This window comes from Rutilus rutilus (assembly GCF_951802725.1).
Source record: "Rutilus rutilus genome assembly, chromosome: 21".
Lineage (NCBI taxonomy): Eukaryota > Metazoa > Chordata > Actinopteri > Cypriniformes > Leuciscidae > Rutilus > Rutilus rutilus.
Window position 1 is genome coordinate 14,284,747 of NC_140226.1, and position 26,199 is coordinate 14,310,945.

Consider the following 26,199-nt stretch of genomic DNA (forward strand, 5'->3'; position numbering starts at 1 on the left):
AAATGTGTTCATATATTCTATTTAATATAATATAATATATGATAGCATACTCTTGGTATAATGTTTTTGAAGTATATTCTCTTGGTTATATATTTTTTATTCAATTAATTTGTTTAGTTGTGTGTGTACATAGGCAATACTATTATTTTATCCAGCATCTATTGCATTGTATTCTAATTTATATTGAATATATTCTCTTAAATATAATTTATTTTATTTTATTTTATTAAAATAGTTTTTGTTATTTTATAATTATGTGATTTATTATGCATTTGATCTATAGCTGTATGCTCACACACGTTGGGTTTTCATGTTATATGGGGACTTTACATAGACATAATGATTTTTATACTATACAAATTGTATATTATAGCCCTTTACCTACCCATCACAGAAAACGTTCTGCATTTTTACATTTTCTAAAAACATCATTTAGTATGATTTATAAGCTGCAAATACTAAAAAAAAAATGTCCCCGTAGTTTCGTTCGTTGGTTATCTGCAGACAAAGCATTTGATTTATCAATGAAACCTCAAGAAACAGTCTTTACTGAGTCCATAAGTGCTTTTGTTGAGTAATTACTGCCACCTACTGGAGTTTGAGTGATATGTTTTTACTGGTGATTGTACTACCCATTTCAAGAAGTAAAAAGTAGGCTAAGGGATTTTTTCAGGCTTCTGAGCTTTCATTAGCAGTGTAATGGCCAGGAAAAGATTTATCTAAAAGGTGTGGAGTGGGTCAACATTGTGCTTTCAGCAACACACCAAAGTAAACTGCTAATGCACACCTATAAAAGATCCTAGATACATTTTGAGCTCTAAAACTCTTGGTTGTCTTTTCAAAATACCCTTCAAACTAGCAAAGCATTTATTAATTTGTCTATCATCTCCCCCATGCAAACTCACACAGTCTCCTGAACAAAACAGGAAACCAGAAACATTATCATCAGAAGAAAAATGATATAATCTCACCATCTTTCTACTTGACGTCGAAAGGCTTCAACCCATCTACTTCCTCTCTAAACTGGCCTGTCATTTTAAACATAATTTTACTGCAGAAAAACACGTTGGAACTTGAATTAGGTGTGTCTTACAACACAAACATGACTTCATATTGCTTAATAATTGAAGGTCTGGAGGAGAAAAAAGGAACAGAAAGGTATTTTTATTTTGATTCATTATAATGGTTCATGCCAATTTGTTGTATATATATTTAGCCTATATTAGTGCCGTCAAATCGATTATCTGACATAAAAGTTTGGGTATAAAGTGTGTGTGTGTATATCATATCTTGTTTTAGTGGAGCTCATAATCATAAGATTAAAATAGGCCTAATTAGGCCTACCTCATATGTGGATCGCATAACAATAACAAAACAAATATCAAGAGACTATTTTTATTGAATATAACAAATATACTAAATAAATACATTTTCACCTCTGTATTTGTTCTGTTTCAGGCATCTAGGTTACTCCTGAAGGACATAGGTAGGGAAACATTAACTCTATTCTCAAACTAAATGTTGACATATGACGTCACATCGTGCCTTAGCTTCTTTTTTTTTTTACACCGTGTGAATGTGAATGACTGTAACACGCGATAAAAGTGCAGTAACTCTCTTAAGCACGCGGAAGCTGCTTACCTGTGCAGGCACGATTTCATACGGATTTAATTTCTGATTTGAGGAAAACGCGGTGGTTTGCAACTAGCTTACCTTGGGGGAAAGTGCTCGGTTGCTGGAAAGCGTTTTTTTTATTATTGAACAGGATGAAACAATCAAAAAGTGCATCGGAATTGATTGACTTGAGCTTTCTGTCTGCCGAGGAAGAGGCAGCCATCCGACAAGTGCTTCTGAGAGATGAAGATCTAAAGCGACTGGAGAGTGGACGAGTCAGGTAGGAAGTGGTTGTGTGATCGACCATACACTGCAACACATTTAGTTGTCTTATTGTACACTGTAAACAAATATTTTTGTTGTAAATTAACAATTTGTTAATTGCCGTTTCTTTGTAATTGTTTGTGAAATATAATAGCAATCTCTGAGTGAAGATTGATTTTATTTTTCTTCAGTGTACAACAGGAGTGCTCAATCCTACTCCTGCCGATCGACCGTCCTGCACAGTTAATCTCCAACCCTAATCAAACACACCTGCCTTTAATTTTCAAGTGATCCATTCCTAAAGACCTTAATTGGTTGCTTAATGTGTGTTTGATTTTGGTTGGAGATGAACTGTGCAGGACAGTCGATCGGCAGGAGCAGGACTGGGCACCCCTGGTGTACAAGTAGCATACTATTCTTGAAGTAACATGCAATTGTTATCAAATAACTGATTCAATTGATTCATTCAAAAATGAGTGAATCATTGAATCAGAACAAGTAATAACTGGCAATATTGTGTCTAAAACGTATGTTACTCAGTATTAATGTATTGTTTATTGGGCTAAACCCCAGCTGTTTATAAACCCAAACAATGATGATGTATTTTCCTATTATCCCTCATAAAAGTTTTTAGGGAGTTAGTTGCTTATTCTTTTTTCTAATTTAAATTGTTTATTTGTTATAAAATTGAATTGTTCAATTTTAATGTTTTTTATTTTATTTAATAACTGTAAACAATTTATATGTGTATTCACTTATTTATTAATTTGAATGTTGGCATTTTTATATATCTAAAAATGTTGGTAATTAAGGCCAAATTACAGGTCAAATACTTTCTTGAAAGATTGCTAAGTCTGATGTCATATAGGCCTTGGCATGGTGGGACATCTTTGAAATTGTAAATATTTTGCTGCAATACTGCAACTTGTTGTTATGATAAACAAAGTGTGAGCACCGGTCGACCCATATTTAGTGAAAATAACATTGACAGTGGATCTCTGAAAAAAGTGTGCTTACTTAAGTATAATAATAATAGTACATTTCATTTGTAATGCTACTTTCTCATACTCAGTGTGTTACAACACGTTATAAAATGCTAAATAACAAATAATAGTATATTTTAACAATAATCACAAAAATAATTACAGATTAAAAACTACTAAAAAGATGAAGAGAAGTTTTGAAAAGTTTCTTAAAACAATCAAAATAAGGAGAAATTCTTAATCAAGTTTCATAACTTTGGAGCAATGCAAGAAACAGCCCTCCCTCCCATGGTTTTGAGTTTACAAAGATAAAGAGATAGAGAACCCGGAGAATGGAGATAACAAGAAGGTGTAACCAACTCACAAAATGTTAACTGTAGCCAACCCATGTACTGCTTTTTCAGTTAAAATCATATAAAAAATTAAAAAACGATGCTTGATTGACCTGGGAGCCAGTGTAGTTGAAGAAGCACAGGGGTAATGTGTCGGCGTTAAGATGTACAAGTCAAGACGTGAATGACTGAAGGGGAGATTAGGCTGTTGTCCATGGTAATTTAAAGTTAATACATTTATTAACATTATTTGGAGTGCCGATTAACAACATTTTAGCTAACTATTTAATTTAAGAAAGTTATATTTCATCCAGGCCTTTATTTTCATCATAGAAACAGAGAATTGAAGAGGCAGAGGTGAAATCAGGCTGAGTGCTAAAATAAATCTGGGTGTCAGCATAGAAATGATATAGATACTAAACCAAGTAGGACCCAACACTGACCCCTGAGGGACACCCAGTTGTAATGGCACAGTCTCAGATCTATTAGTTCCCAGGTGGACAAATTTGGAACATTCTGAGAAATAAGATTTAAACCTGTTCAATGCGGTGTCAGAAAGTCCAATCCACCTATGTAGTCTGTCCAGCAAATTAGTGTGACATATTGCCTCGAATACAGCACTGTATGCTAGTGAACCCTAACTGAACCAAAGCTTATGCTAAATAACTAATCATATTCTTTTATTTTGCAATATCTAAGTTATAATGATTTTTGCACACTTTTCACTGTTTGGCCAAAGTATACAGAATCCTGTCTGTGCTTTTTCTGTCATACCAGGACACTGAGACAGTCAGTTCCTGACCTTCAAAAGCTGAAGACATTAACAGGTGAGTGGTTTGAAGAGCTCCGGGTCAAGCGATATGGGCTGCAGACGGATGTCACAGCAGTGGTACGGACCTCCATGAGATGGAAGAAAATAGCAGGTATGTAGGAGTTCATGCCTTCCTTATTGAGCTGATGCTGTTAAGAAGAATTGTATCTTTGAGTACACACACCACACCTGTCTGGACATTTCAAACTTTCTGGACTCTGAGTCATTTGAGTCAACATACTGTTCCCTGAATATCCTCTTCATTGCTGTAACCGTAAAACTAAATTTCACTGTTAAGTGAATATGAACTACTTTGCTTCTAGATTTGAATCAAGAAGTTTTGAGTATGTCAGAACTGATTACTGTATATGTACTCTTTCTTTTTTAAACTTAGCCCATAAAACCAACCCTTTCCTGAATGACATAGTAGACGAGAGCAAAGAGCATGAAAAGGAGGAGCACAGCACACCTCCAAAGTAATGGCCATCAAAATGTATTTTGGGTGGATTTTCAATATATAGATTTTCAATACGTAGATTAAACCAGGACAGACAATTCCTTATATTATCGTTATGTCTGAATACGGCATATAAATTAATATTATGCTACATTTTTTCTTTCCACTGCAGTCCATTTGCTGACCCTAGATTAATTCATCCAGCCCTTAGTAAAGAGGTTTGTCACATACTGTATATTATATTTAGTTTTTCTGTAAATATTCAGAAAATAAGTTAAATAAAATAAAAAATAAAAAAATGTTTAATGTTATTTTGTTTCTATTTATTCACAGACTTATCATCAATATGCTGATGATGACTTTATGGATGATGGTGAGTTTGAATTACATGCTAAAACATATCCTTTATATATATATATATATATATGAATGATAAACTGGGTAAATTCAGAATTTCAGTGCTTTGTAGGGAATTACACTACGGTTCAAAAATGTGGGGTTGTTAAGATTAAAATATTATAACTATTTAAAATAACTGTAATCTATATTAATATATTTTGATTACTTATTATTTATTATAATAAGTATCTAATATTATTACTTCAGTCTTCAGTGTCACATGATCCTTCAGAAATCATTCTAATATGCTGATTTGTTGCTTTTATTATTATTATCAATGCTACTTAATTTTACTGGAAAAGGTTCAAAAGAACAGTGTTTACTATTTATTAGAAATATAAATATTTTATAACAACGTAAATGTCTTTACTGTCACTCTTGATCAATTTAATGCATGTTAATTAAATTTAATCTTCAATTTAATGTTGAATAAATGTATTAATAATAATTAAAAAAAACTTTAACGCTGGTTTACATTTGAAAAAAAACAAAAAACAGATTGATTTGGTGATGTTTTGGTGTTTGTAATTGCAGAGACTTCATCAGCTCCAAGAGTGTCTGGTAGAAAAAAAAACCTTCAAGCAGAAACTGATGGCAATCATGTCCTCAATGGCAATGACCCAAAACGCAATTCAACAGAAGCACAACCCAAACAGCTCTCTGATGACCGAATAACGACCGTTTTCCCCTTCTCAAGAGCAGTTCAAGACACTAAACCCGAAAGAGGCCCTCCAAAACCAAATCGAGAGCCAAGGCGAAAAGTTTCACTCCCTCCAGCGCTGCAGAAAGATCAATCGTTTGAGGAGAACTGGGTGAAGATTTCCCTCGAACCGAACGCAGTGAAGCCTGTGTATGGTGAAAGCAATAGTGTTGGACCTGAACTAAAAGAGGTAAAATCACATGTTGAGAACACAGAGACCCAAGAGAAGCAGGACACATCAAGTCCGTCTTTAAATTTCATGGATCAGACATCATTTCAAATTGAATCTCTAGACTCAGACTTAGATGTTTTCTTAGAAAGATGTTCATCAACCAAGTTTCAGAATCAACCACAGACTTCCTTAGTTTTCACAAGTGATGCACCAGAATTCACTAGACACACAGATCATGAAGGTTCAGATGAGGCTAATGAGTCTTCTAATGCTTTCCAAGATAACAAAGGCAGACATCAGCAGTGTTCAGCTGAATTTATATTTAGAGAGTCTGAAACTGATAAACCGAGTCCCTCAGACTCGACTAATGAGCATGATAAGAGAAGGATGGTCTCTAGTGATTTTCTTAATGATGAGGCAAGTTCAGACAGGAAGGGAGGTGGAGGACAAAATGTAAGCACTGGTTTACGTGCCGAGACAGATGCGGATCAAATAGTTGAGCGTGTAGCTGATAAGAAACAAATCAATAAGCATTCCTCTGCTGAAGAAGCATCCCAAAGTCAGTCATTAAAATGGGAAATTGAAATGAATTCTCATGAATTTCCCTCCAACACTCCGCAGGGAAAAGATGCTTCCACTGATTCTGCCGATGACGGCCCAGCCGAGATGGGAAAGAAGAAAACGTCTAATAAAAAGGAGCCGTTGTTGCAGAATAAAACAGCTGATGTTAGTGTGAATAAAGATTTTGAAGCGAAACAAAGTGTCAGTGACAAAACTGTGCAAAGACTTCTTGATGCCCATGAAGATAAAGAAAAAATAAAGTTATCAAATGATCAGAACTTGCCAAAAGACACCCACTTAAGAAAATTAAGCCAAGAGTATCTTTCATTGACAGACGATGGGAAATTAGTGCACATTAAAGATGCCGGATTGCATGTTGACTCTGAACATATCGACAAATCATCCGTTGAAGCAATTCAACCAGCTAAATCTACAAGTGAAGATGATGCTGGACTGGGTCAAGGTTCTTCAGAATTGAAAGATGAGGAGGACAGTGCCGATATTCTACTAAGTGTCCTCGCAAGAGCTCAAAGGGCAAGACTGCCTGTCCTGCAGAAGATCACCGCACAGGAGCCAAAGCAGGAGATTGGAGATGATACGGTTCCCACAATAGTCATTATACCATCTGAATCTCCAGATCCAACAGAGTTGAAAGGTAAATGGTTATGATATCTAATACTAGAGGCTTAGTCACCATGTGAATACAGTGGGGTGTCTGATTTCTGAAGTGCCCTTAAGCGCTGATATTCGAGAAGGACACACCCAGTATTGTATATGTTCACCTAAGCTCAGGTTTAACCTGTTAGATTTCTCCCTGTAGATTTTCATGGATTTATATCTGGTTTGAGCTTTTCTTTATTCTTTGATTTCTTTAGGAAATAAACATGGGGTGTCCGTTCTAGAGGCTTTACTTGAGGGTTCCACATGTAAAACGCCTTCCTACACTGCAGATTCTTGGAAGGTGAGCTACTGTTCTGTTCTGTCATACTGTTAAAGCACTTGAAATATCATTTCATCATCCTCTGCAGTTTTGATCAGAGTAAGTTGCTTGACTATAAAAAGTAACCTTATGTTCTGCTTTGCTGTTTTTGTTTGTATTGTCTTCTATGTTGCAGGATGAAGCAGTCGATTCAGATGACGACGATGATACTTCACTGTCCAGCTATGGGTCTGATCTCTCTAGCAGAAAAGGCTATTCAGCTAGCGCATTGTCTCTTACTGATGTAAGCTGGATGATTTTCATTTCTACTTTCTGTTTTTAACATTGTTCAAAGGCCAATTTGCCATTGCTTGGCCAAGCTTGTCAATTACCCGATAAACAGTTTATTATGTTGAGCCAAAGTTGACTTGTTTGGAAAGCACCGTGAATAGATGTTTATGCATATTAAACATCTGCAAAAACGTTTGAAACGCATTTAAATAGCCCTTAAGTGGTATGAAATGACTTCATTGCATAATGTAATTGAATGGTGTTTTGCTGTTTGGCGCACATTGCTTATGATGATACAAGGGCCGTTGTGCTCCAGTGGGGCACAGGTTCAAGTATTCATTTGAATTCATCTGTGTCATTTCCCAATCCCATGTTTCCCTCTCTCTCCCACTCCTTCCTGTCATCATTCACTTTCCTATCCAAGTAGAAGGCATTGAAAGTGCAAAAATAAAGAGACTTCCAGAGACTTATCCCTGCTATTTTTTTCCCTCATAATAGCGCACCAGTAGTTTGCTGAGCGTGTACAGCGATGCAGGGGATTTTGGGAATGTTGAGGTGCAGGGCTCTGTGGAGTTTGCAGTGATGTACAGCCCTGTTGGAGAGCTGATCATTATGATTGAACAGTGTCAGGATCTGGCTATTGCAAATCCTCGTAAACAACGCACGGACCCGTGAGTTATGAATCTAAAAGAAAACATATACTAATGAAATACATTCAATCTATCTATCTGTCTGTCTGTCATGAATAATAAACTTTCCTTTACAGTTATGTGAAGACTTACCTCTATCCAGATAAGTCTCGCCGCAGCAAAAGGAAAACTTCTATTAAGAAACGGACCGTGAATCCAGTTTATGTGGAATCTCTGAGAGTATGTTTCTCCGTAACACTAAAATTATAGAAATATTATGTTTATATTTGACATAACCTTTAATCTTATCCGTACTCTAAATCTCTAATCAGTACAAAGTGAAACGCGAAGAGCTTCCGGAAAAGATTCTGAATCTGTCCGTGTGGCACAATGACTCCAGGGGCCGAAATGTGTTCCTGGGGCAGGTTGAGATTAGTCTTAAGACCTGGGACTGGGGACATGAAGCCCTCACCTGGTACAACCTACAGTCAACGGTACACCTTCTAAAGATATTTGTGTTAAGCTAAACAACATTGAGAGTTTAGGAACAGAGCCTTCTTTCATAACCTAGTCCTCTTGTATAACAGAATATTACTTTTTTTATTATTATAGACTGCAGAAAATCAAGAATCGCAAGAGTCTAATGGATTTTTGTCAGTTTCACTAAAATACGTTCCTCAGGAGTCCACCGGTACAGTTTCAAATATTGATGTTGCTTCTGTGTTCATTTCATTCTGTAAATCGAATTTGAGAAATATTGCTCATGACTAACGAACTGTATTTGCTCTGAAACACGTTATTTGATTTCAGGTGGGTCGAAGAACAGCACTGGGGAGATTCATGTCTGGCTGCGGGAGGCAAAAGAATTGCGTGGCCTTAAGCCTCAGGGAGTGGATTCTTTTGTTAAGTGGTGAGGGGTGTGCCTGTCATCTGTTACGGACCTGACTTTCAAAGCGGCTAAAGCCATTGTTCCATCCCTAACTCTCTCCCTCCCTCTCACGCTTCCTGTTTGTCATGTTTGAAGTGTCGTGTTTTTGTTTTCTTTTCCATCTGTTAAAATGACATGAGAAGAAAGGAAATAACACATATGACACATTTCATTCATTTTGTTTGGTTTAGAGGACAAAGGTAAAAATGTCAACATTTTCACAACCTCATTTTACACCATGGTCAAATCAAAAGTTTTTTAAAGGTTTAAAATAACTGTTCTAGCACTTTAAAACAAAACAAAAAAGAAATCAATATTTCCATAAATCACTGAATCAGAGGAAAACACGTCCAGGTCATATTTTACCCCAGAAAAAAGTGCACAAGTAAATAATTAATTTGAGATTACATTACAAAAAGTAATGTATTTTTCAAAAAAAAAAAAAAAAATTGTAAAATAGAATTCAATTTTTTTGAGGCCTGGACATATACTTTACTGGTGAGATTCACCTCTTATTTATTTTTTTATTTTTATTTTTTAGCTACATTTTACCGGACACCAGAAAGAAAAGCCGCCAGAAGACTCGTGTTGTAAAAAAGAGCCAGGACCCTGTGTATAACCATGCCATGGTGTATGACGGGTTCAAAGCTGGGGAAGTCAGTGAGGCCTGCTGCGAATTGACCATTTGGGATCACAACAAACTCTCTAATCAGTTTCTCGGAGGCCTGCGCCTCAGTCTTGGAACAGGTACGGTAACAAAACCCTTTCCTTCACTGCACCTGCATTTTGCACTTAGAATCCTTTAGAAAGCCATTTCATAAAACTGTCTCTATTTATTTGCAGGGAAGAGCTATGGCAAGAAAGTTGATTGGATGGATTCACTGAATGAAGAAGTTCAAATATGGAAAAGAATGTTGGCCAATCCAAACTGCTGGGTTGAGGGAGAGCTTCCCCTGAGGTCCTCCATGAGCCCGAGGAAATGAACCTCCTGATCCTGAATGTTTAGTTGGGAGAGAAAAACAATTCTTGGTTCCCAAAACAAAACCACGCATTTTCAATGACCAAATCAGTTTCTTCATTTAAGTCCTGCAAAATATAAAGAGTATGTGCTGGGAAATAGCTATGTACAATATGCTTAATCATATTAGATAATATTATCTTTACATAAAATTGATATATGTAAGTACTGTAAGAGATGTGTTGTGATTTGTTCCAGAATAAAAAAAGTAAAACAAAATTTGTCTAGTGTCTTTACATTAATCTCATTGAATAAAAAAAGATAGAATGCACTTTTTTTTTTAAATGGAAATATAATTAACATTTGACATAGGCTACAGTGAAATGTATTCTGTAATGTGTTCTTAATCTACACAATCCCCTGTAGATTAAATATAGTTATTTGTTACATCAATTGAGCTTGTTAAATTGAATGCTTTCATTAATTTACCTAGTTAACTTAATTTACAAAAAGAAAAAAAACTGTAAAATATGAAGTGACTGAAGAACTCACCTGACCAAAGCCGTTGAAAAGGCTGTGAGGGATGAACTAAACAAACATCTCTTCAGTGGGTTGTACGTACTGTTATTTAATGTGTCCAAAAGGATTGTTCTGCTGACGAAACACTGCAAAAATATATTTCCAAGAAATTTCATTCGGCAAAAAAAACTAGACAAGACGAGCTGTGGAAACTAAAAGTGATCTAGGAGCTTTATATAGATTTTACAGCGGATGCCAAGTCTATCCCTCACAGCCTCGCTTTCATTCCTGTCGTTGTCATGGTAACAACAGATGAACGGTGAACATTACATATTGAAGCCCGTTTACTTATGTGGCGTGTTACTTATTCTACACCAGATGGCGGTAATTCCCACCTTCACGGCACTCTCTTGTTCCAGGCTATTTTCTCCCAAAAATATAACGGAGATGGAGAAGTTCTGGAAGTCCAGAAGTTTGAGTCAGCTGACGTTTAACTTTTCTCCCTTCTGACTCAGTCCCTCCGACGGATGACATGAGGGAACATTCGCCGTAGGAGAACTTCATTTGATATCGAAACTAACTTACTTGTTAATAATTGGGAAATGTATAATTGAAATGTGTTACAGATAGTCATCGCAACTGTCAAGAAGTGTTGGGTTTTTAACGACTTTCCAGGTAAGAAATACGCGTCGGACAACATGGATTGGAGATTTGTTTACTTATAAGTTAACTGCATGATACAACTCGGTCTTTTTTGTATAGTATAGCATAACGGATTAGGTCTATATGTGTATGTTTTTGTTGTTGTTTTGAAGCCTATTTAATTTTTGTATGGCGTCATTTAGTTCGTATGGTTATAGCCTGGATCCTTGTTTTTAGAAATATATAGTTTTGTTTTTAAGTAATTTAAATCTCTGCTGAAATGTGATAAAAGTGATAATCCTGAGTAGTTTGCATTCCAGAAAATACTATTTTTGTGATTATGTGAATATACTTCTTTTTTTCTTCTTTTATATATATGTTTTTTAGCCTATTTCCTTTGTTTTGATTTTTATATAGTTAAAAAAGCAACTTTTGTTTTTAGGTTAGCTGCTGAAAAGACAGAAAACCCCAGAACATTCATTCAGAGTGGAGATTGACCCATGAACATTTCTGAAGATGAGCCAAGGTCTTGTGTTATTGTATTTGGCAGTGATATGGGGAGCGGGGAGACCACTCGGATGTGTATAACACCAGGGTTCATCTGTGTTTATAACACTCATTGAATTTACTCTCCTTTTCAGCTTGAAGGTTGGTCATCTGCTGCTCAATCCAGAACATCTTTCATCATGGGTGACTGGAGTGCACTGGGGAAACTTCTTGACAAGGTCCAGGCGTACTCCACGGCAGGAGGCAAAATCTGGCTCTCCGTCCTCTTCATTTTCCGGATCCTGGTGTTGGGGACGGCGGTGGAGTCCGCCTGGGGAGACGAGCAGTCGGCGTTCAAGTGCAACACGCTGCAGCCCGGCTGCGAGAACGTGTGCTACGACAAGTCGTTCCCCATTTCCCACGTGCGCTTCTGGGTGCTGCAGATCATATTTGTGTCCATGCCGACTCTCCTGTACCTCAGCCACATCGTGTTCCTCATGCACAAGGAGGAGAAATTAAATAAAAAGGAGGAGAAACTAAGAGACATCCAGAGCAAAGGCGGAGATGTGGATGTGCTCCTGCGGAAAATCGAAACGAGGAAGTTCAAGTACGGCCTGGAAGATCACGGGAAGATCAAAATGAGAGGAGGGATATATTACACGTATATAATGAGCATCGTGTTAAAGTCTGTATTCGAAGTTGTTTTCCTGTTGATACAGTGGCACCTTTACGGATTCAAGCTGTCAGCCGTCTATACGTGTCAAAGGTTCCCTTGTCCGCATAAAGTGGACTGCTTTCTCTCTCGTCCCACTGAGAAGACGGTTTTTATCATCTTCATGCTGGTCGTTTCGCTGGTCTCTCTGGCCCTCAACGTCTTTGAGTTTTTTTACGTGATCCTCAAGAGGATGAAGGACCAAATCAGAGAGTCTGCGAAAAACTTTGAGAGCGCTTGTAATATCAAGCCCTGCCCAAGGAACCTGTCCAGTTACGGCTATTACAACGACTGCTCGGCCCCCGTCCCTAATCTGGGGTACAACCTAGATGCGGGCGACAAGTCCAACTCCTCTGACAATTACGACAAGCAGGCTAATGAGCAGAACTGGACTAACTACAGTACAGAACAGAATCAGCTGGGTCACACTCAGCGCTTTCCATATCCTGAGAAAGTAACTCTGGGGAAGGATCTTCTGCTGCTCAAAGAGCTCGAACCTCGACCCAGTAGTCGAGCGAGCAGTCGGGCCAGGCCGGATGATCTTGACATCTAGCAGAAGCCTTAAACTGTGAAAAGGACACTGTAACTGACATCCAAAGAATGATGGTTCAGCATATATATTTATTTTATTCGTTTTTTGCTATTGTAACTCATGCTAAACAGTTGTTTTATTTTTATTAAGTGAACTGTATTTATGAGCCGTGATTGTGAAAATCAGATACAGTAATTTCACAGGTTTACTCAAAAATAAACTTTTAATACAGTAAGTATATGGCTAGATGATGAATACGTGTCCATACACTCATTCAGCTTAAAATATGTAATGGAAATCGTAAGGTCTGTAACTGGTCAGCATTTCTTTTACATTTTCCCCTCATTTTAAACACCATTTTGCCTTTACCTCAATAGACAAATGGATTTTTTGAAGCTTCAAATAGATTATATATATATATATAATTATAAATTATAAAATGGCTCTAGATGGGGTTCAGCATATCATATATCACCCAGGGTTATTCTTGACTACAACTAAAACCAAAAGCAAACACTTTTATATTTTTCAGAAAATAAGAGTGAAATCAAGTCTTTTTTGGAGCACAAGAAAATCTATCAAGTTTAACCCTACTGGAATAAATTAAGACCATTCATTCTACTCCAGCAGGATCTTAACTTTTTTCCATTATTCTTTTTTCCGACAGCGTTTTTCCATTATGGGAAGTTAGCCAGCGCGTATAAATGGAGCACTGTTTTCTGGAATCTTTACAGTAACTGTACATAGTCTTCTGCTGTGGGCCAGTAAATATCAACAGCAAGCCACCTGACTGCTTATCAGTGTTTTCTGTAAAGTGTTGACATATATGTCGGTTAACATATTCACATAATTCCCCAGTGCAAACTGACTCCCTCTGATTGACAAATGAAAGCCTTAAAAGAGTCTGAAATTAAAACGAGTTAATTAGATTCACTTTTTCTTCTGTTCTCAGAGTTTCCTATTTATTTGAAGGGCTAAATGAAAACACATGCTTTAAGTCTGCCAACCACATGATGTGGCTGAAGAGAAAGGCACACACACAAACAAAAAAAAACCTGTGAACTGTGTATTTGCACTTTACTCTAAAAAAGGTTTTAGTTAAATCTGGGATATGTGCATCAAGGACAAGGTGATGTAGCATAAAAGGAATTAGGAAATATTTACTATCGAATGTAAAAAATATTGCACATTTTCAAAGGCATTAAAAAAACTTACAAGGTAAAATTGTTGGCATTTCTTACATTGCTTATTTGGATGATCAAATATGACCTTATGAAATCTGGCCCTTGTAAACCTGAACGTTCTTCAGTCATGAAATGAGACTTTGAAGAAGGTTTAATAACTCAGTAAAACACCTAGTTTTCAACCGAAACTCTGCTTCTCAAGCTTTATAGCCTGGATGAACCACCAGCGACCAACATGATTACACTATGATGTCTCAAAAGTAAAGTGTTTGAAAAGTTTTAAAACTTACCGTAGTAGTTCTACACTGTTTATTTCCCAATATAAACTGAGAAATACATCACTGTTAGGCATCAGTAATTCTGTTTATGTTATGTCTGTCTCTGTCTAATTATCATCGCTTTCCATTTTATCTATCTATCTATCTATCTATCTATCTATCTATCTATCTATCTATCTATCTATCTATCTATCTATCTATCTATATCTATCTATCTATCTATCTATCTATCTATCAACCATCCACCCTAGCAACTGCAAAGAGAACAGAAACACCACACAGAAACACCCTAGTTACCAGCCAAAGCACCATAGCAAAAACTCCCTAGCAACAGTAATGCAACTACACAAGAATATATTACATTCAAACCAAAAAAATTCTCATGCTTTCAAACTTCATGAGGCCTAAATCTTCACATTTTTCCACTGAGGTTGTGCTAACAAACATTAAACCGTATTTGGGTTTTAAATTCCATTTTTAGGTTCAAAATAGAAACCTAGAATGTACGCATATAAAATGTAAGTGCAGCCAAGCTCATCTTTTACTCTTGCTTGGCCGGCTGTAAGATCTGAGGCGGCCGGACATACCTTTCAGCCTGCCAGTTTAATTGAAAACAGCAGGGTCTAGTTCTGTTAGTTCAGAACGTTCTGCCACACCGATTGCGTTATAACGTACCGTATATAAATTTGCGGTGTCTAATTGTGTGTGACTTTATGGAATAGCACATGTTTGATATCATACTTGCATAAATAACAGGACCACAAACTGTCTAAAAATAAACATTTTGTTCTCAGAGCGCTTTTGATGTAGTGCTTAAAGTCTTTGTAGAAACAGCTTGTCTCGGTCTATTAGGGTGAACTTTACATGCCATGAACATCAATCTTTTTAATTACACTAAATATTCGCACTAAACCCATAAGCTCCATGGTTACAACCAGGCCTCCTCTTTGGCGATACATTTGGACAAACAAGGGAGTGGTTATAGGCCTTATGGTTTGTGGTGACACTGAGGTTTATTCGGCAGTACAGACTAAAGTCAGCTCAACATTAAGTGTTATCATGTGATTTCCTCCAGGATTTCAAGCCGCTCCAAGATTTTTGAGATACTTTTGAGGGTGAATTTGTCTTCTGTACTGTGGAATGAACTGTGAAGAGACTTGGGATTATTGGGAAACAAAGGCAAAGGGCAGGAGAAAACACAATAAGCTTCACAGTTGGCATAGTTTTCTCACTTTTATGTAACAAAAACTCATGACACAAAATTGTTTTGGGCTCATGACATGACAAACTGACCTCAGTTTTAGTTTTTCTCCCTGTTGTCCAGAATTGAGAGTCCATGATGCAAATTCTGTAGATGACTCGAATGGAAGAAAACTGAAATATAGTTATTATTAAAAGTTTTATGAAGGAAGAAAATAACCTAAATTAAATTTAAGTTGGGATCAGAACAGAAGAGTTTCATTAGCCTATAGGTCACCTTTAACCTAACAGAAAACGTTCAGAGAACAAGGTTCTCTCAAAAACGTTCGTCCAGTAGCCTAACGTTAATAGAATGTTCGTTCAAAGTTCTCTGGTCTTTAATAATGTTCTTTAAATGTTACTTCTTGTTTCAGAACGTTTTCATAATGTTTGCAAAATGGAATGTTTCCTTAAACTTTCGTATAACCAAGAAAACGTTTTTAAACCATAAAAAAAAGGACGTTTTGAATCTTTAGAGAACATTAAGATATAATTGTTTTCTAACCTAATGGAAAGATTTGCACGTTCTTAGAGCATTTGTTAGCTGGATGGTGCTTTCATGATATTTTGTCCTTTGCTAGCCTGATTTGTCATACGATGGCACTATGTTGTCATATGTCAAATAACGTGTGTGAAGATTCTTCAGAATATCTTTTGAGTTCCACTGGGGGAGAAAGACAAGATACGAGTTAGGAACGACATAAAGATGTTTTAATATTTGTGTGAACTAGTCCTTCAACCATGTTTTAATTCATACATCAGGAGCATTATAAAGTGTAGGCTAATGAAACTGGTGTGACTCACACCGTGAAAATGCTGAAAAAGTCTTGTTATGTCAGAATAATCCCTAAATAAAGCATTTGTAACTCTTCAAGTACAATATCAGCGGAAAATGTCCTAATTGACTTGCCTCACTGGAAACTGCAATCGCATGTGCCCAGTGTAACACGACTGCCATCTAGCGGCTGACTTTAAGAAGTGCAAATCATTTTGCACAAAGGTCTGCAGAAATAGGCTGCTACACTATCATGGGTAGATCAGCGCTGTCACGTGATAGTGTCTGTTACTTTTCTCTACGCTGATCAGGATGATCCAATCACAGTAGAACGTTATCTATAGACTAATTTTATAGAGATTGCTGGGGAGCATTTTAAACACAAGAGGAAATATTAATAAAAAATAATAAAAAAACAATATTTTAATTGTACAAAGAGCAACACAATCACGCCCTGATATTTTAAAGCTGCTGTCTGAGGCTTCATGCGACCCCTGGAGGGAGACATCTTTCCTCATGACGACTCGCCCAATGCTGTACCAACATAGTGAACGTGGTTACATAATATGTAATAAAAAATGTTCCATGTAATTCATTTTTCATGCAGTTTACTACAGATTTACAGTGCTGTGCAATTTATTGTGTGAAGTGCATTCTTACGCGTCTAGCCTACTATGGCAAGCCGTTTTAGCATTAATGCCCTTGCTAGTCATAATTTATCTACAATATGATTATGACTAGTCATAATATGCATTGAAGATAGATCTATAATGTTAGTCAGACTGACTAGTCATAATATACATTCTTGATTCTGAAGCATTATTCTTGTCCATCACGTGTTTATTTGCTATATTTCACATTTTTGGTGTACAATTCCATCGTTCTTCACTCTCGTCTTTTCAAATGTATAATAAATAAAACCATACAAGTAGTGTCGCAGCTTAACCTGTTGCGTGTATAAACTTGGATTTACAAACATACACCCATATCACTTGTACTGTGCATTGCCGACAAATTAACATCCGTGAACACGCCAGGAGGGTGTTCATGACATAATTCATGTGACAACTACGTTTATTTTTCCACAAATGTCACACTTCCCGATTCACACCAACCAAACTCATAATCTCAAAGTGTTTTTAAACCCTTTCCTGTGGGAAGCTTCCATTTTTCAGCTTCCAATCTTGTTCCTGTTGGTATATCCTATAGGGGCTTCAGCCTAAATAGACTTGCTGGCTGAATGTATTCAGTTCTGATTGTGAACTGGGCAGTGTTGCAAACTTGGGCCATTTGGTTTAGCCACATTAGCTGTGTTGCTGTTTTTTTTTCTTTTTGTAGAATTTTTCTCTTGCACTGTAAATATGTTTGCACCTTCCAATAAAACACCATTTTCAGATTATGCATCAACGTTTTGTACAGGATGTCATTTCCTTTTTCCACTCCAACTGTTTGGCCTCCCTACAAGCATTTTGCTGTTCTGTGTCTTTATTGAACATTACACTCCAGTTGGTCCGTTTTGCAACATGATTCATTTCAATTCACAGTGCTACACTGCGGCTGTTTACACCTGGCCACGTCATGCGTTTTCTGTGATCATATAGCTATCCGATCGTGAAAAGACCAGGTGTAAATGCCCTCCGAAACGCATTCGAGACGGATTTGAACCACTTCAGGAGGAGGTCTGGGCCGCATTCTAGACAAAAATGGACAAGTGTAAATGCATCTGGTTGTTGAAACCACATATGTAAATTTTACTCCTCCCAACAATGTTAAAAAATAAACGTATGAGAGCGTGTTATAGGCTATATGTCATGAAATAGCCAGATATGACGGCGCTACTGCAGCACGCGTCACCGCAGATCTTACGGTACGTTCACACGGGGCGTCAGCGTCAACGCTTGACGGAAGGCGTGGCTGAAGTTTGGCACTGACATGGCCATGGTCATAGCAGCGTCAGCCAATGAAATTAGACAGGAACTCAACAACAAGCTTCATTGCCGTGATTGGCTGCCGCCTGGCTACTGTATTTGCATAGAGCGATCCTGATTGGCTGACGCTTCCATCTGCGGCGCTTCACTGGCGTTGCTCGCGGCAGAAGTTGAAAAATTCTCAACTTCTGCCGCGAGCAACGCCAGTGAAGCGCCGCCGACGGATCCACAATTCTTTTCGGCAACGCTTGACGTCACCCATTCAAAGTCAATGGGAAGCGTTGACGCTGACGCCCCGTGTGAACGTACCGTTACAAGTGCCGTTGCCGCACTCTCCTACTGCGGTCTTTTGAAATGAGCTGATGATCAGTAAAATGCAGCTCATATAGGTTGCTTTCGGTGACGTGAACTCCATTTAATCTGCAAATAGCGCGGGAATTGAAGATCAGATTTATATCCTTTTATGTGACCAGGTGTAAATGGAATCTTTTTGATAAATCAGATAGCTATCCGATCTGTAAAAACCAAGCGGCAACCTCCCTGTCTCTCTCTTGAAACCAACACGGAAGTGAATTCAACGGCAATTCATCGACTGGCCGCTTGAGGCTGGGTGCAGAAGTGAGTCAAATCTGTATCTCCCCCATGTTAAAATAGCCAACTTTACAGCAGAAAAAAAACACGTTTACAGCCTGGTGCAAAAAGTGGCTTTGGTCTATATAGCTTATTTTTCCCTTCATGACAACTGTGAGGGGGGTGAACTTTTTTATAACTCATCCGTTTACATTATATTAAGCCTTCAAGTTCTGCATAATTAAGGGTGTCCACTTTTGAGTGACAGGTGGATTCCCGCTGCTGTGGTCATTAGTCATCATTAGCCGTTTGTCTGCTGTTTGTTAGCCGTCACTTTACCTCAGCTAATTGTCTGACTGTAAAAAGAAATAAATTCGGGAGTGACGCGCTGCCAAGATGGCGACGGTCGGCCATGCCCACTTTAGGCTTCAAAAACGGTCTTCAGAAACCTACGGGTGATGTCACGGACACTACGTCCATATTTTTTTACAGTCTATGGTAAAAACACATGAAGTGACAAGGTGTAAACAGGCCCATACATGCATTCTGCAGACATTTTACCATATGAATGCATCCAGATATAAGTAATTTATCCAGTAGTTTTTCTCTCTGTGACAACAAAAGCAGACGACTGGTGTTAGCAGTTAGCACTTACGGTAGCATTATCAACAAGATGCGCAGACAGGGAGGGGCTCTGGTGCGGGGGAGGAGCTGAGTAAATTCAGTCTCAAATCACAGAACGTGAACGGAGCAAGTACAATTCAGATATCTTAAAATATAATTGTGATAGTTGAAACTAAATTAGAGATATCTAAGATTACCTTTGTGTATGTGTGACGTTTAATTGAAGATAGACGACGTCGTTACAGATATCTTTGACTTGTCAAAACCTATTTAGAGATATCTCGAATCAGATTTCTTACTATAATTGCAGATATCTCCTTCTGACTAGTTTAATTATAATTATGACTCGTCGAAATATAATTGTAACTATTTAAAATATATTTATGGATAGTCAAACCATAGTTTTATATGTCAGTTCAGCCTGCCATACTACAGATCATTGTGCACTGTGATGTGCTAAAAAAATGCTTAAGAGTTACTATTTGATCAGTCATTTTCTGCATTGATGAAAGCCCCCATAATGTATTTTTCTCCCAAAAGTGCCTCAGAGATGCCCAGCTCTGAAATCATGTATAATTCAAACATAAAAGCATTAAGACCTGAAATTGCATTAAAATGATTTATCGTTATATTCTACTGTGCGATACATATTGTATGCATTTTTCTATTCCTTATCATTTCGGACGCTATTAAGATGTTAATCCAGATTAATTAGATAAAAAGTAATTGTTAACATTTTAATCTTTTCTCAAATGCAAAATCCCAGACCCATTATTGGATTAGTCTATTGAAAATACAGTGTCACTTCTCGCCATGTTTTTGAACAAATCACAGCTTGAGTAGATAAAAATCCATCCAATCAGCACAAACGTCCCCTAAAGCCCCGCCTCCCTGACAGTATTAATTACTTTGGGCTTTGCAGTCCGTAGACACTTAAGAGACTGTGAACTCAGTGACTGTACAAGGACCACTGTGTGTTTGATCACTGCTTTTAAACTGTCATAATGGTTGATGCATTTTGTGCAACTTGGAAACTGGTTGACAGCCAGAACTTTGATGAATACATGAAATCACTGGGTAAGTAAAAATAAGATTTTATTTATTAGTTTATTTTCTCAGAAAGACATCTTAACATCATTAGTGCAGCCTGGTGTTTATGTGCAATGAATTCTATTTTCTGTACAGTTTACATACTACAAATCATTTTGTTCTTTTGTTCCACAGGTGTTGGTTTTGCCACTAGGCAAGTAGGCAATGTTACCAAACCCACTATTGTCATCAGTCACGAGGATGACAAAGTTGTGGTAAAGACGCTGAGCACCTTCAAAAACACCGAGATTTCTTTCAAACTGGGAGAGGAGTTTGACGAAACCACAGCAGATGACAGACATGTAAAGGTTTGTGTTCCACACCATATCTAAAATCAGTTTTACAAAGCGATTTGACGTATTTTTAGCAGGTTGGGTCTCTTTTTTACTCTGGACGAATTTGATCATATATGATAAGCTATACTTTTTGTTTATATCATCCACAACTTTTCTCATTTCAGTCCACTGTAACCTTGGAAGGAGACAATCTTGTCCACGTTCAGAAGTGGGACAACAAGGAGACTAAGTTTGTCAGAGAAATCAAGGATGGCAAAATGATTATGGTAAGCAGCATTACTAATGTGTGTGTGTGTGTTTAGAATTGTAATTCCAAAGTTTTTTCTTCTTAATCAGTGTCATGGATATTTAATGTTCCTAAATATGCTCTCCTCGTCTTTGCTGTTTCCAGACCTTGACCTTTGAGGGCGTGCAAGCTGTCCGCACATATGAAAAGGCATAACGTCAAACTGATAGATGTTTCAGTGTTACCCTGGCAACTTGACAATATTACAAGGGAATTTTTACATTGTATTCTCAACTGAGAGGTTTCCCCTTTTTAAGACATTTGTTTTGTAAAACCTTTTATATAAAATGCACATTTTGAACTGTTTTTGAATGTTGCAGAATGTCATTAATGTTGGTGGACTGTATAACTGAGGCCTGCATTTGTGTCAAATTGAATGAAATACACACTTGATCAAAAACTGATTGTTTCTTTGTTTCTTAATGCAAATGCTTCATTCTTATTCACTGTAAAAAATATATATAATTAATAAGTTATAACAACATATGTGTTTACTTTAACTCATCAAAATAAGTTGAGCAATTTTTAACTTTTTTTGAACAAGTTATACAAGATTTAACTCATTTTTTAAAGTCAGTTTAATGCAATTCAAGTTGAAATGACTTAAACATCCAAAAATTTATATATAGCAACTTTTTTACAGTGTTGGTTTGATACTGAAGTTTCCATATTCCTGATAGTCCTGATATTTGTCCCTCAAACAAAACATTATATACTAGTATATCTATGTACAGTACACACACACTGTATATACACAATTTCGTGAAACATAAGATTTTCAGAAACATCATTTAAAACTATTTAAGAACTATTTAAAAAATTAAAACTAAAGTGCATATAAAATTAAAGAAGTGTATATTTAAATTATTTTCTCATAAGTGAACAATCCCCAGTTTGCTTGCAATATTCATAATTGGAGATTTTATTGCTTGTTATTGCAAATTTTATCACTTCTATCTAGTGCTAATGAATACTTAATGTCATTTGTGCATTGAAGGAATCAGTCTATGACATGTTAAGGGTTTTTCTTTCTCTGATAATATTTCTACACAGTAGCTGCTCTAAAACCTGCCCAGAACTTTGTTTCAGAGCATTATTGGTTTCATGCATAATTGTCAGTTTAGTGTTCAAACAATTCAATTAATTGAATTTTTGTTCTATAACCACATGGTACTGATTTGTTTACATGTAATTTAGTTTCATTACACATAATCCAGTCCAATTAGATGCTAATTAGATTTTGACTTTAAGAGTCGACGCTGCGCCGCCTTAATCCACCGAGCGGATGGCCAACACTCGAGTCATATCTGAGAAGACTGAACTTAATCTGTTATCCAGGATTATTGAACTATTTCACTGTTCTAGCGTTTTCAAGCGCCCACTTCAGATGGAGAACTCATTGAATTGCAGAGTTGTGCATGAGAAAAAGGCTGTCTGAAGTCCTGAATGACTGTTTGTTTTACTTCTGGAGCAGTTTGAACACAGGCAAACGTCTATTTAAAAGACCCTTCAGTGCAAGCCAGAGATATCTGCATCTGTATTGAAAATGTCTGGGAGAAGAACAACCCTGCGTCTGTTTGATATAATACTATGAATGATCGTGCAGCCCTATGAAGATGACCGGTAGTAACCTCTCCACAACTTGAACCTGCCAGGAGGGGACACGTTGTCACTGGGTCAAAGTTAATCCTATAATCTGTGTTGTCTTTACGTAGGAGCATCTTTCGATCAATTTGACCAACCATGTTCAGATGCTTCATAGTCTATAGTGTGACATCACTGGCCAAAATTTGTCACAACCACTTGTATACACTCAAATATGATATAGGCTATAATTACAAAGCAAACAGCATGTTTATTTAATTTCAAGCAACATTTTCTTTATGGTTTTAGTTACTAACCCTGTATGCAATAGTCCGGTCAGGACCTGGCTAGCTATTGCTCATAATGATATTTCGCAAGATTCAATCAGTGTGCTCCAGATTTGTACAGTGACGGTTTAGCATGACCCATGGCTGTCACGACAGCTTCAGTCTAACAGTGAAGCAGATTGTGAATGGACTGTTTCAGTCACAAAAGCGGCGTAATTGGAGTGGAAAGTAATGAGCCATTGTTCTCTGCACTCACGGCTGACCTAATAGCATGAGACTCACGAGCAACTTGCTCTGATTAATGAAACAAATGTTTAACCACACATCACAATGCAGTTTTGCCAGGACAAACACTGAGACAGGCAGCTTCACTTAAATAATGCTGTGATGAGAACCGGGTTTGGTTTTGCATTGGGAGCAATTGTAAAAAGTAACGACATTATTGAATGCAGCTGGGTTGCATTTTCCTTTACCCTGTATACTTGGATCATAGTTTTTGAGGTTCATGCAACTTGTTCATGTTGGTGCAGTTTGGCTGCTTCTACCATTTACAGATGAATTTGTGCCAAAATATCAGTTTGATTGGACGTGTATTGAGTATTTTACGTCAATATCAAAAGATATATGAAGCAATTTCTTCCTGCATTCAAAGTAGGCATGAAGTTGGATTTTGTTTGGTTTATGATAGTCTTTTCTTCCCTGTTGTGATGAATATCCGAGTAAAACGGCTTCTCAAACCAGAAATAATGTAGTGAATGTAATGAAATATCATTATGAGCAATAGCTAGCCAGGTCTTGACTGGACTATTGCATACAGGGTTAGTAACTAAAACCATAAAGAAAATGTTGCTTGAAATGAAATAAACATGACTTGATTTTGTTGATTGGTTCCTTGTAGTTTGCTATTGATGTGATGTCATGTGTGTGACAGCCAGGTATTTTGATTAAAGATTATAAGAGCACATGAATTTAATATATATATATATATGTGTGTTTTGTCTTGCTCACTTAATTTGGGCACTGGCTTGTACACATGCATAGTAGTTTGCCTAACTTAATGCTGAGTATATGCTGTATGGTCAAAATAGCATTTCAGGGTTTAAACTAGTTTCTTCTTTTAAGAATACCTGTTTTTTAGTTTTTTTTTTTTTTTGCATGGGACTGGAGTGTGTTTATGCATAAGTCTCAGTAGTCGTCTCCACGGCTCACGACTTCCTTGCACGTAGATAAATCATTCATAATAAATACTGCAGTATTCTATAAAAAATTAAGAATTGTCCATTTTGATTTCATGTTGACTTTAAAGGTTAATAAGGCTATATATTTTCCTATAGTAACTTAATGACATTAGTAATGGGTATTCGGTGAATCTTTATGCAGGTTACATAGTTACGTATTCACAGTAGTGACTCGCTGCATCTGTATATGCCTAATTATATACTATTATATAGCATGTGAAAAAAGTATGCAAAATGATGTCTGAATTATTGTAGTATTCAGAAAGCTCCAGTAATCTGTAGTACTATTCTTGTAGTAACCAGGCAATAGGTATCAAATAATTGATTCAATTGATTCATTCAGAAATGAGTGAATCATTGAATCAGAACAAGTAATAACTGGCAACATTGTGTCTAAAACGAATGTTACTCAGTATTAATGTATTGTTTATTGGGCTAAAACTTTCCCTGCATGCTAAGCTGGTTGGCTGGTCTTAGCTGGTCCTCCAGCCTGGTCATAGCTAGTTTAGCAGGCTGGTTTTAGAGGGGTTGGTGAGACTGGTTTTAGCTGGTCAGGCTGAACATCAGCTTGGCCAAGCTGGGAGGACCAGCTACATCCAGGATCCAGCTTAAACCACCTAAGACCAGACAACCTGCTTAGACTGGTTTTAGCTTAGCTTAGGCTTTCTTTCAGCAGGTTTGCATGCACTTGTAAAACTTGAGATGGGAGAAAAACTGTATTTCAATTGCATTCCCCAAAAAACTTTGCAGTTGCTTGCAAAACCATTGTGATGGAAATAAAATGAGGTGGGAGGAAAAACTATTTCTCTGTGCTTTTGTGAGCGAATGCAAATTATCTTAGGGCAATGCAACACTTTTGAATGGAGCACATGAAATGTGAAGAAAAATTATATTTCAATACATAGCTAGCTCGCAATATCATGGCATTTTCTCACGAAAAAACTTTTGCATTTTCTGTTATATAATAAAGAATTTGTAGCATTTAATGTTCATTTGTAATGTGTATTGAATGATTCCTCTGCACTTATATTGAGTAGCAGTGTAGATGAAAAGACATCAGTTGCTTGCTTAATTTAGGAACTGAATTCTAAAACCTATAATAAAGTAAAGCTTTCATTTCTTTTAGATCACCACAGGTGTTTCCAAAATGCCAAGACTACCGTGTAGACTAATTTTGTCTACAAACTGACTGAGCGAGAGAGAAAAAAAGCGAGAGGATATGGGGGGTCTATTCAGCCCCTCAGTCTATGTCAAGTCTCTGTGGTCATTTGTCAGGAAGCATGAATGCTTGCCTTCATCTTCTCCCTTTTTTTTCTTCTGTAGGCCAACCACGGTTCAGCTTTAAGCTGATTTTGCCTCTCTTCTTTGTGGGCCGAGAGTAGTCCGTTCTTCCGTAGCCAATAGCCTATAAGTTTGGGAGTGACATCACTGCCAGATTATGCTCTTGCCAAGCATCATGAAAGAAACTCTCCCCGTTGTTCCCCAATGAAAAGAAAAGAGGCAAAGAGGCTCTGGGAAACCCTGACACTCCTCCATGTCTGCCATGGGAACTGTTAACACAGAAGAGAAAATATTTCGGTCGACAATGCACAGATTGTAATCAGGCACCGTTCCAGGACTGGACCACGGTTCACTCTGGGACTGCTTTTAATTTTAGAGTAGTCTTGTTGCATAATGGATAGCAATGTTTAGTGTGAGAGAGTGATTCAAACGAATGTGTGGTCATTTGGTTTCAGTTTCAAATTTGTATTAATGGAGGAATGTCTATGTGCAAACTCTTCCATTGCTGAAAATCAACAGCCATCTGTGCTACATATGTCCCAATATTGATTTTCTTGTCCTTGTCGAACCAGTGAGAACTATTTAAAATTCCATAGTAGTCACAAATAAATAAATGTCAAATAAACTTAGT

General features: G+C 37.1%; 3 protein-coding genes and 1 long non-coding RNA gene across 7 annotated transcripts; 3 read left to right on the forward strand and 1 right to left on the reverse strand.

Annotated features, from left to right (window-relative positions):
• Positions 1 to 1,056: 1,056 nt before the first annotated feature.
• LOC311280602 (synaptotagmin-like protein 2) lies at positions 1,057 to 10,276 on the forward strand. Of its 2 annotated transcripts, XM_084392871.1 has the most exons (18): positions 1,057 to 1,158; positions 1,459 to 1,486; positions 1,766 to 1,894; positions 3,971 to 4,116; positions 4,399 to 4,480; positions 4,634 to 4,679; positions 4,795 to 4,834; positions 5,395 to 5,750; positions 6,354 to 6,948; positions 7,169 to 7,254; positions 7,409 to 7,516; positions 8,002 to 8,174; positions 8,270 to 8,372; positions 8,465 to 8,626; positions 8,745 to 8,823; positions 8,943 to 9,042; positions 9,602 to 9,807; positions 9,904 to 10,276. In XM_084392871.1, the coding sequence occupies exons 3-18, from the start codon at positions 1,767 to 1,769 to the stop codon at positions 10,041 to 10,043; spliced, it is 2,550 nt and encodes an 849-aa protein (XP_084248997.1). In that variant the 5' UTR covers positions 1,057 to 1,158; positions 1,459 to 1,486; position 1,766; the 3' UTR covers positions 10,044 to 10,276. The 2 variants fall into 2 exon arrangements, with proteins under 2 accessions (XP_084248997.1, XP_084248996.1); XM_084392870.1 differs by having other exon boundaries at positions 5,395 to 6,948.
• LOC311280603 lies at positions 9,510 to 10,744 on the reverse strand. Its single transcript, XR_014625701.1, has 2 exons — positions 10,571 to 10,744; positions 9,510 to 10,054 (listed from the first exon to the last, which is right to left on the reverse strand). It is a non-coding gene; the product is annotated as an uncharacterized lncRNA (long non-coding RNA).
• A 186-nt stretch (positions 10,745 to 10,930) lies between these two features.
• gja1a (gap junction protein alpha 1a) lies at positions 10,931 to 13,156 on the forward strand. Of its 3 annotated transcripts, XM_084392927.1 has the most exons (3): positions 10,931 to 11,212; positions 11,622 to 11,705; positions 11,821 to 13,155. In XM_084392927.1, exon 3 carries the CDS (start codon positions 11,866 to 11,868, stop codon positions 12,928 to 12,930), a length of 1,065 nt encoding a protein of 354 aa, XP_084249053.1. In that variant the 5' UTR covers positions 10,931 to 11,212; positions 11,622 to 11,705; positions 11,821 to 11,865; the 3' UTR covers positions 12,931 to 13,155. The 3 variants fall into 3 exon arrangements, with proteins under 3 accessions (XP_084249053.1, XP_084249054.1, XP_084249055.1); XM_084392928.1 differs by having other exon boundaries at positions 10,976 to 11,212; positions 11,622 to 13,156; XM_084392929.1 differs by lacking the exon at positions 11,622 to 11,705 and having other exon boundaries at positions 11,051 to 11,212.
• A 7,278-nt stretch (positions 13,157 to 20,434) lies between these two features.
• On the forward strand, positions 20,435 to 21,573 carry fabp7a (fatty acid binding protein 7, brain, a). Its single transcript, XM_084394377.1, has 4 exons — positions 20,435 to 20,584; positions 20,732 to 20,904; positions 21,057 to 21,158; positions 21,284 to 21,573. The coding sequence occupies exons 1-4, from the start codon at positions 20,512 to 20,514 to the stop codon at positions 21,332 to 21,334; spliced, it is 399 nt and encodes a 132-aa protein (XP_084250503.1). The 5' UTR covers positions 20,435 to 20,511; the 3' UTR covers positions 21,335 to 21,573.
• Positions 21,574 to 26,199: the final 4,626 nt, after the last annotated feature.

Excerpts from the sequence above, each read along its gene's own strand:
- LOC311280602 (XM_084392870.1), top strand. The coding sequence starts at position 1,767 with ATGAAACAATCAAAAAGTGCATCGGAATTGATTGACTTGAGCTTTCTG. Across the intron at positions 4,835-5,394 it reads TGATGACTTTATGGATGATG|AGACTTCATCAGCTCCAAGA; the intron begins GTGAGTTTGAAT and ends TTGTAATTGCAG. Across the intron at positions 8,175-8,269 it reads CGTAAACAACGCACGGACCC|TTATGTGAAGACTTACCTCT; the intron begins GTGAGTTATGAA and ends TTTCCTTTACAG.
- gja1a (XM_084392927.1), top strand. The coding sequence starts at position 11,866 with ATGGGTGACTGGAGTGCACTGGGGAAACTTCTTGACAAGGTCCAGGCG.
- fabp7a (XM_084394377.1), top strand. The coding sequence starts at position 20,512 with ATGGTTGATGCATTTTGTGCAACTTGGAAACTGGTTGACAGCCAGAAC. Across the intron at positions 20,585-20,731 it reads TGAATACATGAAATCACTGG|GTGTTGGTTTTGCCACTAGG; the intron begins GTAAGTAAAAAT and ends TTTGTTCCACAG. Across the intron at positions 21,159-21,283 it reads AGGATGGCAAAATGATTATG|ACCTTGACCTTTGAGGGCGT; the intron begins GTAAGCAGCATT and ends TGCTGTTTCCAG.